At 36.4% G+C, this 18158-nt stretch overlaps 1 protein-coding gene across 1 annotated transcript in view; it reads right to left on the minus strand.

Annotated features, from left to right (window-relative positions):
- LOC150107059 (putative serine incorporator) overlaps positions 1-13772 on the minus strand; it is a 341534-nt gene extending 327762 nt beyond the window's left edge. The window contains exon 1 of the mRNA XM_090392928.1: positions 13688-13772. Coding sequence (XP_090249054.1) covers positions 13688-13720 — 33 coding nt within the window. The 5' untranslated portion in view covers positions 13721-13772. The remainder of the gene's footprint in view (positions 1-13687) is intronic.
- Between the last annotated feature and the right edge of the window lie 4386 nt (positions 13773-18158).

The following is an 18158-nucleotide window of genomic DNA, read 5'->3' on the forward strand; positions in this document are numbered from 1 at the left end:
TGACTTGCTACTGCTTATGCCTGGTATCTCCATCTCTGGGCCTGACTTCCACGGAAGAGACCTCAATAAAGGTCGAAACTAGTCTGGGTAGTGGCCAATCCCTTAATGCATAACAGTATACATATCCACAAGGAAATGTGTTTTGCATTATGGGAGACATTATGGGAGATACTGGGTTAGGAGTGTTGGTAGCTTGCTCCACCTTTGCTACGAGTTGCCTTGGTGTTGCACTACTTACCCAGGTAAGTTAGTACAACACTATATTCAGTCCTGAAGATATTTTCAGGTGCAAACTTTGTTTGCTCTCACTGGGATAAAGGATTAAACTAAATTCATTATAGTCTAACCTAGTGATAAATAAACTTTCATGGTCTGTAGTTTGCTACTTCTGTCTTGGAGCCACCTTTATTTAATGGAACTATCTTAACCCTTTTTCCACTATCTTACTAACCAGAGCTTACTCAGATTAAAAAACTTCATCAAAACCAATGCCAATCTTTTGAACATTCATGTAGTATATGGGCATTGCTATCCAGTCCCACTGCTGTATTCACATTGATATTTTTCAGCATGCCAAACACCTCCTGTTCATCTAGCTCAACTTTGATATGCATCTCTGTCACATCAGCAACTGCAAATTCACAAACAGTCAAAATGATCACTATAATAATATATTATTACTCTGGATTAGAGAAAGATGTAAGTTTTTTCCACTTGGTTAGGGTTTGAGCAGGGATATAAGGAGTACATTGTTTACATGGAGAGTGTTTGGTCAATGGAATGCCTTACCTGACATTGTGGTGAATGCAGATACATTAAATTAATTTAAAGCATGGTTTGATGGAATTTGTGTGTAAAAGTGTTTACCTCTTGCAATGCGTCTTCAGATTCCATTGAAGTTCTAGTGTTAATAATAATAACAACAAAATGCTAATTGAAAATTGTTACCCAGAAAATATAATGCAAAAAAAAAAAAAATTTTTTTTTTTTGAACTATTGGGACCTGTATGGGGATAATAATGCAAAATAATATAATGTAGTATAATGCAAAAGAAGAAATGAGAAGTATATTTAAGGTGACAGTTCTACTGTATGAGGCATTAATATGCTGAATCTTAATTTCTATGCATGGATAAAGTCACTTGATTATATAGGCCATAGAGGGGGGGGGGACATCAGAAGCATGTGATTAAGTCTATTTCAGGACTTTGGAATGTAGTTTATAGGCATGTGGTGTGAAGAGCTTGGTAAATGAGAAAGACGCTGAAAGTTTTTTCATTTCGTCAGACCGTAAATTATATATTTAGTTTAATCCTTTATCCAAGTGTAAACATACAAAGTTTGCACCTGAAGTATCTTCAGGACTAGTGCAAACTTTATAGGGCAATTCATGGTAAAGGTGGTATAAGTTCTCATCACTTGCCTTAGTATCTCCCATAATGTAAAGCACATATCTTTGCAGACATGTATAATGCTATGCATTAAGGGAAAGGCCACTACTTAGACCGGTTTCGACCCCCATTGAGGTGCTGTTTAAGTAAAGACCTCTCTAAAAATTAGGTAGTATCCCAGACCACTCCCAACGAGTGACCAACTCAGTGTTGGATCCACTCAGTGACAGGCTCACCCTACTACCAAGCAGAGCAATAATCTCAGTGGTTGCCTCACACAGAGACAGGCAAAAACCTACCCCCCAAGCAGAGCCTCTTACATCTCAGGGAAAGCAACCATTTCTGTGCAAAAGCACATCAGTGGGAGCCAGACCCAGAGGTAGTGATACCAAGGTGGAAGTAATGGAGAAGTCACATTTACCTATAAGAGTTGCCAAAAGGTGTCACACCCTATTATTAAACCACTCCGGATTAGAGAAAGACGCTGAAAGTTTTTTTCACTTGGTCAGACCATAAATTATATATTTAGTTTAATCCTTTATCCAAGTATAAGCAAAAAAAGTTTGCACCTGAATTATCTTCAGGAACCCTCAATGGGGGTTAAAACTGGTCTGGATAGTGACCCTTCCCTTAATGCATAGTATTATACATGTCTGCAAGGAGATGTGCTTTTCATTATTTGAGATACTAAGCAAGTGATGAGAACTTATATCACCTTTACCACGAGTTGCCCCAGTCCTGAAGATACTTCAGGTGCAAACTTTGTTTGCTTACACTTGGATAATATTAAACTAAATATATAATTCAGCCACAAGTTGTCCCAGTCCTGAAGACACTTCAGGCACAAACTTTGTTTGCTTACACTTGGATAACGGATTAAACTAAACATATAATTTAGCTTGATAAATAGGAGAAGAGATGTTATAATCTGATATGTGAGAGCTGCAGGGGAATTACTGTGCAGGATTAATAGGTGGTGAGAAAATGAGAGGTCATACCTGGAAATAGTATGGTGCCAAGCATGCTGTTCCTTGGGGGAGACCACACTCCTACTAGGCATGTCCTGAAGGTGGCAGATGGGGGAAACCCAAACGGGTTGCTCTGAATAAAGAAAAATGGACCAAAGGATGTAGCAGGCATGGCAAGCCCGCTACATTATTATGCCAATAACTTCCATGAACCAGAGCAGATCTATAAACAGAGAAAATGCTACTACATGTAGGACAGCCAACATGCCTGCTTAAAGACCACATAGAGTACGCATAAAATCAGCAATGTGGTCAGCAAAAGAGATGAAGTATGTAGCCACCCTCAACATAAGATCTTTATACAGACCTGGAAAATTGCAATTAGTCCAGAAAAATTTTAAAAGATTGAAATGGAATATTTTAGGTCTATCAGAGACACATTGGTGCAGAGAGGGATTCATGGATTTACCAGAAGGAAGATTATACTTTTCTAGAAGAAAATATAGCATCCACTGAGAAGGAGTTACATTATTAATTCAGAAGAAACTTACACACTCAGTAACTGAAATAAAACCAGTGTCTCCCAGAATAATCACAGCCAAATTTCAAGCAAAAGAAAGAGGTCAAATAATTAAAATAATCCAAATATATGCACCAAACAGTAACCATCCAAAGGAAGAAATGGAAAATTTCTATGAGGAACTACAACAGGAAATAGACAGATCAAAAAACAGAGAACTTATGATAATTATGGGAGATTTTAAAACTAAAATAGGACAGTTTTCTGTAGACAAAATATATGTGATGGGACATTTTGGATACAGAGAGCTTTAGAGGAGAACAATTACTACACTGCTGTAAAGCAAATGATCTAGTGATTGCAAACACAGTGTTCTATCAACTCCCTAATAATAAATAAACATGGATATCCACAATGGTAATATAAAGAACTACACAGATTATATCATCATAAACAAACAAACAATGGAAAACATCAGTAAATAATGTTTGCACATTAAGAAGCTTCAATTTTGACACTGACCATGAAATATTAACTGCCAAAGTGAAAATAAAATTTAGCAGGAAAAATAATTTCAGTAAAGAAGAAAGATTCAATCTATGAAAATTAAAACACAGCTCAATTAGAAGTCAAAACAGATGATCGTGAGATTAAAACTCTCCATCTCTCAGAACAGCATTAAATACTGAGAAGTAAGAAAATAAACTGTTATCAATTACAAAACATATCCTAGGTAGCAAACCCAAAATAAACAATCAGTAGATAACCCAAGAAATCCTAACCACAATAGAAGAAAAAAGAAAGCCCAAGATACTTGTAAACCAACAAAACAATGAAGAGAATAGAGAAAACCACAGAGCACTAAAAAATAAAGTTGATAACCTGTGGGAAAAAGCCAAAGAAAAATGGCTAGAAGAAAAAGGTAAAAAATGCGAAGAAGCATACCAACAAAACAGCCTAAGTCTTCCATGACATCTACAAGAGAAATTATAAAGGAATTCTCAGCAAAAGCAGTACCAATGATAAACAACAAGATGACTGAAACCAGGGACATTCAAGAGATAAGGAAAATCTGGTTGAAAATAAGATTATCGTTCATCAAGAATATAAAACTGCAATGCCAACGATAGAGGAAAATAACAATTACCCAAAAATTTTAAAAGAAGTTAGATACGCATAAAACAAATGAAAAACAAAAAAAAGTACTGGGTACTGATACTATCCCTACTGAACTGTGGGCATATGGAGACAGCACATCAATAGAATATTTAACAATCCTATTCAACAAAATACTAGAAACCAAAGAGATACCAAATAACTGGAGAACTGGAAAGATCATCCCGATATACAAGAAAAGAGATTGCAGAAATTACAGACCAATCAATTTACTTTCTCACACCTATAAAATATTTGTAAGAATTACACAAAATAGACTAAAAAGCACCTATAGGCACAGATCAAGTTGGTTTTCGAGGAAACTATTCAACAATAGGGCAGATTTTCACATTGTAAATGGCTAGAAGAAAAAGGTAACTAGCAGAACTCAGCTGGGAAGACCATAAAGAGCTACATTGTTGTTTTGTGGACTTGAAAAAAGCTTTTGATAGCATCAATAGAGAAATTCTTCTTAAAATTCTACTAGAAAAAACAATAGATAAATATATAATGCAGCTTTTGATAAAATATTACTCTTAGACAATTGCAATAATTAAAAAGGACACATTCACAACAGAACTCATAGAGATCCAAAAAGAAGTAATGCAAGGATGTCCACTATCCTCATGCCTATTCAACATATATCTAGAAATAGTAAAGAATGCAATAATGAGCCTGGAATTAACATCAATGGACTAAATATAAATAATATCCAGTACACAGATGATCTTGTTCTTATTACAAGAACCCCAAATGAACTATAACTTTTTCAATTTTAGGGAAACGAAAATTGAAAAGGTTGAATGTAAGAGGGAGAAACTTATGCGGTGAATGTGTATTTGTGGATCCTTTTTCAAGGAATAATTTGGAGAATAGAGTGGATAAAAATCGGCATGGGACTACTGAAATTGGTAGAATGTATATTAGTTCTAAAGGTAGTACAAGAACTAAAGGGAATTTGCAATTTTTGTATACTAATGCAAGAAGTATTTGAAATAAGAGGGAAGAATTTTTGGCATAAGTCAGTGCAGTCTCACCAAAAGTTGTAGGCATTAGTGAAACTTCTTTCTTTTAAGGTTACATGGTGATCAGAATGCATATTTATAAATTTAGGGACACAAAGCGCCTCCATAGCGCAATTGGAAGAACGACGGTACATTGCGCCCTTCGATGGGAATAGGCCTAAGTTCGATTCTCGTCGCGACGGGAGGAATCTTTATCTGGTCGATTTCAATCGAAGGTGAGTTAGCCGATCTCATACGGAGGTAGCAGGGTTTTTTCTCCCGGAAACTCGGGTTTTTCATCCCACATACATACAAATCGGCCCTTCAGAACACACGCAATTTACAGACAAAAAAAATTACTAGTTGTGGTGGTGTTGGAGGTGGGCGGTAGATGGCGTTGATGGAGATGATTCGTAGTAGAGGTTAGGTGTAGAGACAGTTGTAGGTGTCCTCCCGCGATGAGTCTTCGGACTCCTTGGAGGTATCAGGAATAATAATAATAAAAACACACGTGTTGAACAGATTATTTTATTAATTACTATTAAAATAAAACTTGACGTTTCGACCCCTGTATCGAGGTCATCATCGGAAGGATACAAGTGTATAAGGAACCAACCTGTATACCAGTAACCTAAATCTACATAGTTAATTAATCCTTTTCCCTGGCCTGACCTCTAGTGATAAAAAATAAATAAATAAATAAATAAAATAATAATAAAAAATACAACTACAATAAACTGCTAAAGTCCTCATGTATTAATATTCTTCTGGATTTGTACAGTTCTGATTGTTATATGATTTCCTTCAGTTGCTGTTGAATGTTACAGACACTTCACCAGGTTGTCTTCTTGTAGTGGAATTTTTCTATGGCTAATTTAGGTTGTTATAACAATCAGAACTGTACAAATCCAAAATATTAATATATGAAGACTTTAGCAGTTTATTGTAGTTGTATTTTTTTATTATTATTATTTTATTTTATTATTATTATTTTTTTTATTATTTATTTATTTATTTTTTTTATCACTAGAGGTCAGGCTAGGGAAAAGGATTAATTAACTACGTAGTTATAGTTTACTAGTATACAGGGCTAGAGCATGTAGCTTGGTTCCTTATATATACACTTGTATCCTTCCGATGATGACCTCGATACAGGGGTCGAAACATCAAGTTCTATTTTATTAGTAATTAATAAAATAATCTGTTCAACACGTGTGTTTTTGTGTCCCTAAAATTATAGATATGAATTAGTGAAACTCGGCTGTCAGCAGAAGATGTGGTTACTGGAATTGAATGTGATGGGTGCAGTATTTTCAAGGAGGATAGAGAAGATAGAACAAGGGGAGGAGTACTGTTGATGATAGCTGATGAGTTGCAGCCAAAGAAAGTAGTATATCAAGAGGATAGATATGTGAATGATAGTTCATTTGAGATGGTCTGGTGTGAAATAGTGATGACCAACGCAACCAAATATAAAGCTGGTTGCTGCTGTAGGCCAGGGGGCGATATTGAATTCATGCATCAGCAAATTAGTAGCCTCTGTAGCTCAGTCGTTATACACGAAGTCCTTCGGTCAGAAAGACCTGGGTTCAATTCCCGTCGATGACATCAGGAACCGTTAGCTGGTTGCTTTCGACTAAAGGTGAGTTAGCCAGTCTCGTATGGATGTAGAGGGGGGGGGGGTTCACCCAGAAACTCAGGTTTTTTGTGAACACACACAGATTACAGTCATGAATAGGGTCCTCACCACGTCATTACACCCGTAGTTAACATGAGTCACATCATGGTAGTCAAACTGAAGGGACTCGTGGTGTGAGTGTGTTGGATCCAGTCATAGGTTCAGAGGACATATGCATAAGTAAGGTGTCCTCGTTACCTCCAATTGGTGAGAGCGATCATGTGGTGTTGACTTGGGAGGTTGGAAAAATTTGTGGATTTCTCTCTTAAGAAGGGGTATATTCGGAACTACAGGTTAGGCAATTATAACAAGCTTCGGAGGGAGCTTACAGCCATCCCATGGCAGAACATACTGCAGGGAAAAGATGTTAGCAGTGCATGGGATATAATCAGTGGGTGTCTGAGGAAGGCAATATCAGAATGTATTCCCATGGTTCAGGAAGACAAACAAGGTAGGTGCTAGATGGATAAGTAGTATCAGGCTTGATCTGCAAAAAAAGAAAATGTTATGGAAAATTTACAAAGAGCAAGGCGATTAGTACATCCATGAGCAGTACAAGGCTCAAACTAGGAAGGTTACCAGCATAGTAAGAAAAGCTAAATCAGATTATGAGAAGACCTTAGCCAAGGAGATTAAAGGTAATCCCAAAGAGTTCTTCTGCTATGTGACAAGTAAAAGGAAGAATGACTTTGGAAGGATAACCTTAGTGGGTGCTGATGGTATTGAGGTGACCAATTCAGATGTAATAGTAGTTACTGAGTGATCACTTTTCAAAAGTCTATCACCCAAGTGATAGACTATTGAAAAGTGTTTGCATTTAAATTCTGCAGTGTACCTGTAGCAATAACTAATCTGAGAATCGAAGTTAATAAATCAGAGGTACTTAGTATACTGCAGAATTTAAATGCAAACACTGCTGTAGGTTTAGATGGAATATCAGCTCAGGTGTTGCGTGAATGTGCAAAGGAATTGTCAATAGCTCTTGGTTATTAACTTAAGTTTGAGCTCTGGTATGGTCCCTAGGGAGTGGAAGGAAGGCAAAGTGGTTCCTTTGCATAAAGATGGCTCTAAGACTGCGGTAGTTAATTACAGACCAATCACCATCTCAGGAGTGGTGGTAAAAGTATTGGAAAAGTTGGTTAAGGACAGAATTCAAGAATGGGTGGATCAGAATATGATACTCTATAGGGGCCAACATGGTTTTGTTAAAGGTCGATCTTGCCTTAGCAATTAATTAACTTTTTATAATAGAATGACATCTGAATTGGAAAGGGCTACACAGTGATACTTCTGGTTTTGCTAAGGCTTTTGACAGGATACCCCCATAGATGTGGCAGAGGTTGTGCAAATTAGAGCAGATGGGGATGGATACCAAACTGGTGATATGGATAAGAGAATGGCTCATGGAGAGATACCAGAAAGTAGTGTATGGAGGAGCAGAGTCCAAGATGAGGCAGGTGACCAATGTTGTGCCTCAGGGCTCTGTGCTTGGGCCATTATTGTTTAATTTGTACATAAATTATATAGGAAATGGCTTGAAGGGAGATATTCAGTTGTTTGCTGATGATGCAAAGTTGGGAAGCACAATAAAAAATTAAGCTGATGTTGAGAGTTTGCAAGATGATTTAAATAAGCTGGCAAAATGGGCAAAAGGTAATTGTCAGTGCAATGTGGAAAAGTGTCAAGTTATGCATTTTGGGATTAAAAGATTACTAGCTGTGTACCACATTGATGCAACATTACCAAGAGATTGATGATTCCAGGGACTTGGGGTGTTTATGGATAGGGACATGAAGTTCAGAAGGCACATTGCTAAGGTGTCCAAGATTGCAGATAGGATTACTTGGTTATTGAAGAACACACTAACATTCACAGATAAAAAGGTTATTATTCCCCTTTATAAGGCGTTGAAACTTCCATATTTGGATTACTGTGCTCAAGTCTGGTCACCTGGATTCCTTGGAGATGGGAAGGCTGTGGAGAGGATTCAGATTAGAGTGACTAAGTTGGTGAGTGATGTAAAAAATGCTTCCTACATTGATAGATTGAGAGCTTGTGGATTGCAGAGGTTGGTTGATAGGCAGAGAAGAGGGGATATGATAGAAACATTTAAATTACTAAAAGGTTTTTATAAGATTGATGCAGGGGAAATATTTCTGCTATGTGATAGCGATGGAAGAACAAGAGGTCATTCCTGGAAATTGAGGAAAAGTGTGGTTGACAAGGATGTGACAACTAGATTTTCTGCTTGGAGAGCGGTGAATGAGTGGAATGCATTGCCTGACTCAGTTGTGAGTTCTTCGTCTGTAAATGAATTCAAGAAGAGGTATGATAAATATTGTTTTGAAAGTTTAGGTCTCCCGCGATGATTCTACTGACTCCATGAAGATACCCGTAATAATAATAATAAAGATAGTAAAGTTAGATAGGGATAAAATGGCTTTTCCTACTCCCTATCTGAGAATAAAAAAGCACTGGCTGATTTTTTTTAATTTTTTTTATAATAATAAAGACTGATAAACAAACTAAATGAAACCTGTGAAATATATGACATGGTAATAAATATAGAAAAGACAAAAGTGATAAAAATGGGGAGGAACAAAACTAACATCTCAGTCACCCTGAATGGAGAACAAATAAAACAAGTAGATAAATTCACATATCTTGGATCAAAACTAACAGAAACAATAGATGCACTTGAAACAATCAAACACAAAACAGCAACAGGATGGACCACCATGGAAAAATTACAGAAAAGCTGGAAAACAAACAAGATATCTAAACAAGCCAAAATCAAACTATATGAATCAATAATCATACCAACAGGAATAAAAAAAATCTATGGAGCAGAAGTATCAACAATTAAGAAAAGAGAGGAGAAAAAACTGTTAGCAGAAATGAAATGCTTAAGAAAAATGAACAAAACGGGATAGAAAACAAAACAAATAGCATAGTTAGACAAGATTTATCGTATAAGACAATATTAGAAAAAATTAGAAAACAACTGAGATGGTTCAAGCCATGCTGCATGCATGGACACAGACTACCTAACATCCTAATAAATACTTTTCCAACCGAAAGAAGAAGACCGAGAATCACCTGGCTGAATTCAATAAAGAACTTTTCAGGATTAAATCATCATCATCATCATCAGATTCCTGCCATGTACGCTCAAGGGGTGTACAGAATATGACAGTACTACATGAAGAAATTACATCATTACTAACTTCCTATCTACAATTTTCCTCCAAATCAGTCTGTTACCTGTCAAGACTCCAACATTATCAGATCTTATATTTCTATTGTCTAAGGCACTTTGTACCGTATCAATCCACCTATATCTTGGTCTTCCTCTGGGTCGTTTTCCTGCCAACCTGGCAGAGAACACTTGTTTTGCTAATCTTTCCTCTCCAATTCTATTTAAGTGACCATACCACCTGAGATTAACTCTGCTAACGCATTCCTGGATGCTGACAATGTCAAGTTCTTTCCTAATATCCTCATTTTTAATATGATATTGCCATTGATGCCATCTGTTCACGCCTCTAATCTTTCTCAGGACTCTCATATCTGCGGTTTCTAGTCTTTGGTCAAGTGTTTTACTTCTGACCCAGCTCTCAGATCCATAAGTTAAAACTGGTTTGAACACTGTCTTGTATACAGCTAATTTAGTGTTCCGACTAATTTCTCTCTTATTCCATATGAATTTATTCAATTGACTTCCCACCATACCAGCTTTGCTGATTCTGTTGTCTATTTCCATATTTAATTTACCATCTTCAGTAAAAATTGTGCCTAAGTAGCTGAAATGTTTTACTTGTTCCACAGGTTCTCCATTCACAACACAGTTGACATTTTCAATGATTCTGCCTATTTTCATTGTCTTTGTCTTTTTATTGCTGACTTTCATACCATATCTATTACAACAGCTATTCAATTTAGTCAGAGAATCTTGCAGACTTGTAGCGGATTTATTTAGAAGTATAACATCATCTGCATAAAGCAAAGAGCTGACACACAGGATTAAATTAAGGGGATAAAAATCCCTTATTATTTTACAGTCAGTATGCAAAACTCTGAGATCAAAAACTACGATATAAGAGTTTCATGTCGAAGAACTATCAGAGAATCCAAGCGTAAGTGAACACCTGGTAGTACAACACCAAGGCAACTCGAAGCAAAAGTGAAGCAAGCTCCCTCACTATCCTTGATATTTTCTTATAATGTAAAACACAGCTCCTAGGAGATATAATACTGCCTTACATTATGAGGAGAGGTCACTGTGTTTTACATTATGAGAAAATATCAAGGATAGTGAGGGATCTTGCTCCACCTTTGCTTCGAGTTGCCTTGGTGTTGGATTTGCCGATAGTTCTTCAGCATGAAACTCTTATATCGTAGTTTTCGATCTCAGAGTTTCACATACTGGCTGTAAAATAATAAGGGATTTTTATCCCCTTAATTTAATTAACTTCGCCAGAAAAAATAGCTGTTTGGCTTTTTATCTTAACTTTTCAGGATGTAGAACTTATAATGAACTTTTTTGAAAATCAAGGAATAGAGAAGACTGGAAGTGCAGGACAGATGAAGATACAGTAACAGTTCATGCAGTAGCACAAGTGCAGCAAGGCACTTATGATGTTAAAGTGGGTACCCACTGGCATGGAAAGAGTTCAATTTTTAAAGTTCAATATTTCACCAGTTTTAAGTTATGGATCTGAGAGTTGGGTTAGAAAAAAAGCACCTGATCAATGATCAGAGACCACAGATATGAGAGGTGTGTGTTTTTTTTTTTTTAACTTAGGGACCTGAACAGATGGCATCAATAGCAGAATCATTTTTTAAATGATTCTGTCATTTATTCTGATTGTTTGCATTCAAGAATATGTGAGTAGGGCTAATGTAAGGTGGTATTGGTCACGTAAACAAATGGAAGAGGAAAGGTTAGAAAAAGAGGTGTTTGATGCCAAGATGATAGGAAAGAGACCCAGAGGGAAAACCAAGGCCTAGGTGGATTGATTCAGTCTGAAGTGTGTTAAAAGAACAAAATGTTAGATATGACAATATTGGAGTGCTGACAAGCAATAAACTAATTTAGAGGAAAATTGCTGATAGGAGATTATAAATAATTCATAATAATGAATTAACATTAATTTTTAGTTACTGATTAATTATTTTTTATATTATTAATAATGTAAAGTTAATCATGTAGTGCTGTCATAATAGCCTGAACACCCCTTGAGAGAACATAGAGGAAATTGCTGATGATATTTCAAAAAGTAGTGAAGAGTGTGCCAATGTTTTTGTTGTTGTTATGCAACATTCTAAAGGTAACGAATTGCATGATATGAACATTTTCAAATTTAATTTCCAGGAAAAATATATTTTCAGAGAGGACAGAAAGGGGAGTGGATCCTTAGGTGAGCAGATGAGTGAAGCCAACTTCTAATAAGGTTTGAAAGCAGTGCAGAAATTATATTTCTTAAAATTTTCATTTTTTTCTGAGGTACCCCAGATATAAAGAATATTAAGAGCATTGTTGCAATCTGTATGTTGAAAGGGATGTGAGGAACAATTATTTTGATCTTTTTTTGCAGTCCATTGTAGACCTATCTGGCTGAGACACAGTTATGTGTTCTCCATTTAGCCACGTGGCTCAGCCAAATCACTCACCTTCTCCACCTCAACAGCCAGCACCCTAGAATTCAGTTCACTATAGATAGAGAAATAACAATAGCTTACATTTTTAGATACTCTTACCCCTTGTCTTCCAAATGACACTTTCTTTTCTCAGATTTACAGAAAATCTATCAACATACGTAGATACATACACAAACTTACCCATCATTTTCCCTCTCAAGAATATGATGTTATTAAAACCCTTGTCAACTATAATCTCTTCACTGCTTTCCCAACTTATCAAAAGCTGACTGCACTTATCTGCTCTTCCAAAGATCCACTTCCTACCCTCTCTGTTTCAGGTGTTTGGAAGGTTCCTTGTACCTGCAACACATCATATTATAGTCAAATTGGGATATCTGCAACATCTACCAAAACAGAAGAAATACATTCACCACCACAAGTTTAGTCAGTCGGTCAGATCTGGCTAACCAGGTCTTGGATACCTTGCACTGAATCAAACAAAAAAAGAAGTACTATGCTTCATCCCAGAAAGGACAAACTTGGAATACTTTTTATTTACAATCAGCAGTAGGTTAAAAAAAAAACAACATAACATAATGTAATAAATATGATTGTGTTAAACTTCCATGATTTGGGAAACTTTAACTCTCAGGCCTCCTGCAGAACAGCATCCATACAGGGTATCCTTATAGGACTCTAGGCTTCTGGTCTCACTTCTTCCATTTTTTTTGTGTGTGTGTGTGTGTGTGTGTGTCCATTATTATAATTTTAACATTGTATCCCTAATGATGTCTCTGTGACATACAAAATATAAGAACTATTAAACCTTTATTTATTTTTCTGTGCTGTATTCTTTCCATTAAACCTACTTATGAGTATAAACCAGCACCTAAGCCTAAGCATTCAAATGAGGTGTAAAGGGGATATATTTTGCATTGTGAATAAATTCCATTCATTTACCATGCAAATAGGTGAAACTCATTTGCATGGTAAATGGTTTTAAGGTAATTAAAATAGGTATCTGTGGTCTATGAGTTTTTAACCTCCAACAATAAGTCTCCTGACTTCATGGAAGACTGGAACTACTACATCCAGGAGCGTTATTCAAAGTTATACCATATATGAATGGCAACCCTCAAGAAGGCGGGGTGACTATTTTTCTGTCAGAGGAAAAATCCCATTCAGGAATGTTTCCCTCTCCAGCTGAATGATGTTTGTTTACATCTGACGTACACATTTCTGTGACAATTGAACTTAATATAAAGAAAGTGCTGCAGTAAATATCTATAGTCTTGTGAACTTAAGTAACCATAACAGAACACTTTTACCTGACCAGCAAACAAACTCAACAAAAGACCCATTAATATATATACTTTTCTTTTCCCCCTAAATACAAAACAACCACACTACTCAAATTAACAACTCTATCCGAGGTAATCTACATCAATCATAATTTGAATTAGCTCCACTATGCGGAGTTGGTTCAAAGTAAATAGAAATTATTTATTTTTTTTTCATTAAAATTCTGCAAATCCGATAACGGATTTTCTTCCCTAGATGAGGCCGTTTTAGGCATGCAACTTTTGGAGACTGAGAGTGTAATTCAACCTCCATCCGGTAGTTAATCAGAGATAGCTGACAAAAGACTACAAGTAATTACAATTGAATTCATTAAAAATAAATGACATTATTATTACTTTATTCACATAACTGATACACAGTCAAAACAAGATATCATTCCAGCATCAATTTAACTGGTGATGCAGAGCAATTCAAATTCTACCCAAGAATCTATTAACAGTCCGTCATGTAGTATTGTAAAACATGGATTGTTCCATGTAATCCTTTGTAGATTTATTATTATTATGTGACACCTACAGGGAGTCCAAAGGACTCATTGAGGGAGAGTGTGCCAACAGCATTGAACGATTGTTCCCTTCCAACTACTAACCACGCTCAAACTTGCTTAACTTTTTGCGAAAGCCATTAGTAGCAGAGGCTCTACCAATCGACCAACCTCATGTATTCATTTTGTTGATGTTTAATTTAATTCTTATAAATAGTTGGACTGCTTTTTTCTGAAATTGGACCAAGTGCACCAATAATTATTGGGGTGACGTTGGAGTGTTTATGCCACAACTGGCCAACATTGATTGCCAGATCTCAATTTAGTAAATTTTTTTTTCTACTTCTTTGTGGTTAACGTTGTTATCACTGGGTACAGCGATGTCAATAATGCAAACCTGTTAATGTTCAATAATTGTGATGTCAGGTCTATTATGTTCCAAATGCCGATCAGTTTGTATTCTAAAGTCTCAGAGAATTTTTGGTTTCGTTTTCCAATACTGCTTCTATGTTATGCTGCCACCAGTTATCAGAAGTAGGAAAGCCCATTTTTTTGCATAAATGCCAACGAATTATTTTGGCCACTCGATCATGGCGGTATTTATAATCAATCTGAGCTATCTTTCTGCAGAAACTGATTAGATGTTCTACAGTCTCATCTTTCTGATTGCATAATCTGCATTTGCTGTTTATCATTGATGATCAAAATTTTTGTTTTCATTGCATTAATTTGTAACGCCTCCTGTTCTTGTGCGGCAAGAATAAATTCTTCTGTTTCTCTTTTAATATATCCATAGTGTAGCCATTGGCACGTCTCTGACACGTAAGCTTTTTCCTCAGTATCTCGAAGAAACTAGCCATGCAAGGATTTATTTTTCCAGCATTAATCGGATTTGTTTCCTGTTGCTTTTAAAAAGCTTTCTTGGGAAATGTATCGAAGCATTTAAACTCAGTGCTATTTTCGATGTAATTTTTTATACTAATTTTATCTTCTCCGACAGTTTGTCTCACTTGCAGCAGATCCCGTCCACCTATTCTTCTTGATAAATACAGCAGTCAACATTACTTCTTGGATGTAATAAACGATGCATAGTCACTAATTTTCTAGTTTTGCGGTCCAATTTGTCCAGGTTTTCTTTTTTCCAATCTATAGTGTTAGCTGTGTATCGGATCACTGGCATAGCCAAAGCGTTCATTGCTCCAATTGGGTTTAATCCATTAAGTTTCGTTTTGAATATTTCTGACTATTTTCGGGCATTCCGCTGCTGCCTGTTGTTTAACTTTAGAATGAAGAATATCACTAGCTTCTTCCTAGGTATTTATAGTGTTAGTTAGCTGAAATTGCTTTTTTATATATTTCTCCTGATCAGTGCCGGTCTAACAGTATCTGATGCCCCTAAGCAAAGAAAATTTAGGCGCCCCTATTCATTGTCTCTCTCTATATATATTTTGTCATACTCACATACGCACACGTACACATGTGGATATTTATAAAAATAATATCATTATGTATGTTAAAAAATGTATTTAATCAAAACCACTACATTTGTATACATATATGATTACTCCTAATATGTGTATAGCAAGAAAATTATTACATCTTAAATAAGTCTTAGCGCCCCTAAGCGATTGCTCAGGTTCGCCTAATGATGAAACCGGCCCTGCTCCTGATCAAAATTAAAATAGCTAGAGTCATTCATTTTTCCTCGTTTGATGGATAAAATTGCACATTTATCCAAACCAAATTTTATTTTGATGTCCTGACTAAAAATACGAACCGTATTCAGTTATGAGTGTACTTGCTGTGCTGATTTTCTATATAACTTCATGTAATCCATATTGCTATCCATATCCATAAATAGTACATGGGAAATTGTAATATTATATTTAGAAAATTCATATCGAAATTTTGTTTCTTCAAATTCATAGATAAAGGTATCAAAAAATTTTGAAGTTTAATGGTGACAAGGAAAAACCTGGGAAAATTCTTCTTCTTCTCTTTTATTATACGGACACTTTTATAGAGTCCGAAGAAACATCGGGGGAGACCCAATCTATCCATACATACCTATCTTTGAAGCCATTAACAGACAAAACACTCACAACTGACTCTGGTAACCCATTCTTCCACTCATTCACAACACTCCAAACAAAAAAAATCTAGTCCTCACACGCCTACTGACCACACCTTAATTCAACTTTCAGGATTCTTTAAGCAACTTAAATGTTTCTGCCATATATACTCTTTTTCCCCTGTCAACGAACTTCTGCATTCCACACACACACACCCTCAGAGGGAACATTCCACAGGCAACTCACCATCTTGGTCACTCGCCTCTGAATCCTCTTCTCCGCTTCCTCATCCCCAAGAAACCCATGGGACCAGACTCGAGCACGGTAATCCAGATGTGGACATATCAAGGCCTTATAAAGGGGAATTACAACTTCCTTATCTCTACTTGTAATGTTATCTTCAAAAGCCAAGTAATCTTATGGGATACCTTAGCAACATGTCCTCTAAACTTTAACTCTCTGCATACAACCACCCTTAAATCTCTGTCTTCATCTGTTTCCTGGAGTTCAGTGCCATGAATGTGATACACAGCTAGTAATCTATTTATCCCCAAATGCATAACTTTACATTTCTCGACATTAAACTGACGCCGATTAACTTTTGCCCATACTGACAATCTATTTAAATCTTCCCTCAAGCTCTCCACCCTTGATTTACTATTGCTCTATGTAATTTCACATAATCAGAAAACAGGTTATTTTCTATACAAGATTATTTCCTATATCATTTAAGTACACACTGAACAGCAATGGTCTAGCACTGAACCTGTGGTACACCACTAGTCACCTGTTTTGGCCTCGATTCTGCCCGTTCATATATCACTTTCTGATAAATGTCCAGCAACCACTCTCCCATCCACTTAACCAATATTACGTCTATCCCCATTTGTTTCAATTTGCGCAATAGAGCTCCATAGTCTGTCAAATGCCCTGAAATCACAGTGTAGTCATTCAATCATAAGAAGCCAGTAAATCACAAAGGTATGACATACCCCCCCCCATAAAGCCATGTTGACCCTCATACAGTATCATATATTTTTATCTACCCATTCTCGAAAGTTAGGTCATGCCTTAATAGTCTATTGACATTTTACAATAGGGTGACAACTTAGTTGGATACAGAGAATGGCTATGCGATGATACTGCTGGATTTTGAAAAGGCGTTTTCACATTTTTTTATATCTGATTCACACACAATAGGCCACAAGACCTATAGCAAATTAGTGCCATGTGTGTGGGCAAGAGGAATAGAAGAATCTGTTCACATTTTTTAAACAGCTGAAGAGGATTGTAATCTTTGGGAAAAGTAGGGTGGAAAGACTGTTGCGAAGGACAGACGAAGGTGGAATGAAAGCTAAGGCAGTGGAGTTGGTGCGGTGAGTTTCATGATGGAATCTAAAACAGTTGGTTAGTCATGCTTCGTGTTTCAATGATTTTGGAGGAGAGTGGAAGAATAATATTGACAAATTCAACAGAGCACTGGCAATGAAAGTTTCTGTAGAAGTGGCACAGGGCAGAAACTGAACGTCTGTGAGAGAGGGATTGAAGTGGATTTGTGAGAGAGGAGTCATTAATTAGCTGGATTGCCCACTTCTGAATAAAATCGAGCAATGATAGAGAGAGGTTTGGTGCACCGAGCCATATCCGATGGCTAATGGATTTGTGATTTGTATAGCGTTAGTAGATGTGAAGGTCTGGTGTCTTGTGCGAACAAATATGTTAATTTTGACAGCTGCAGTCGAAATGTGATTGTCCTAGGAAACTTCAGAAAGTAACAGTCAATCCAAGAAAAGAACTTGCATTGTGTTCTGATATCTCAGTATTACTGAAGGTAAGGCAGAGTGTATGAAAGCTCTTTCTTGCAAGAAATCAGATAAAACT

The sequence above is a fragment of the Typopeltis vanoorti genome, chromosome 5 (genome assembly GCF_054136105.1).
Source record: "Typopeltis vanoorti isolate ZY-2024b chromosome 5, IOZ_Tvanoo_1.0, whole genome shotgun sequence".
NCBI lineage: Eukaryota > Metazoa > Arthropoda > Arachnida > Uropygi > Thelyphonidae > Typopeltis > Typopeltis vanoorti.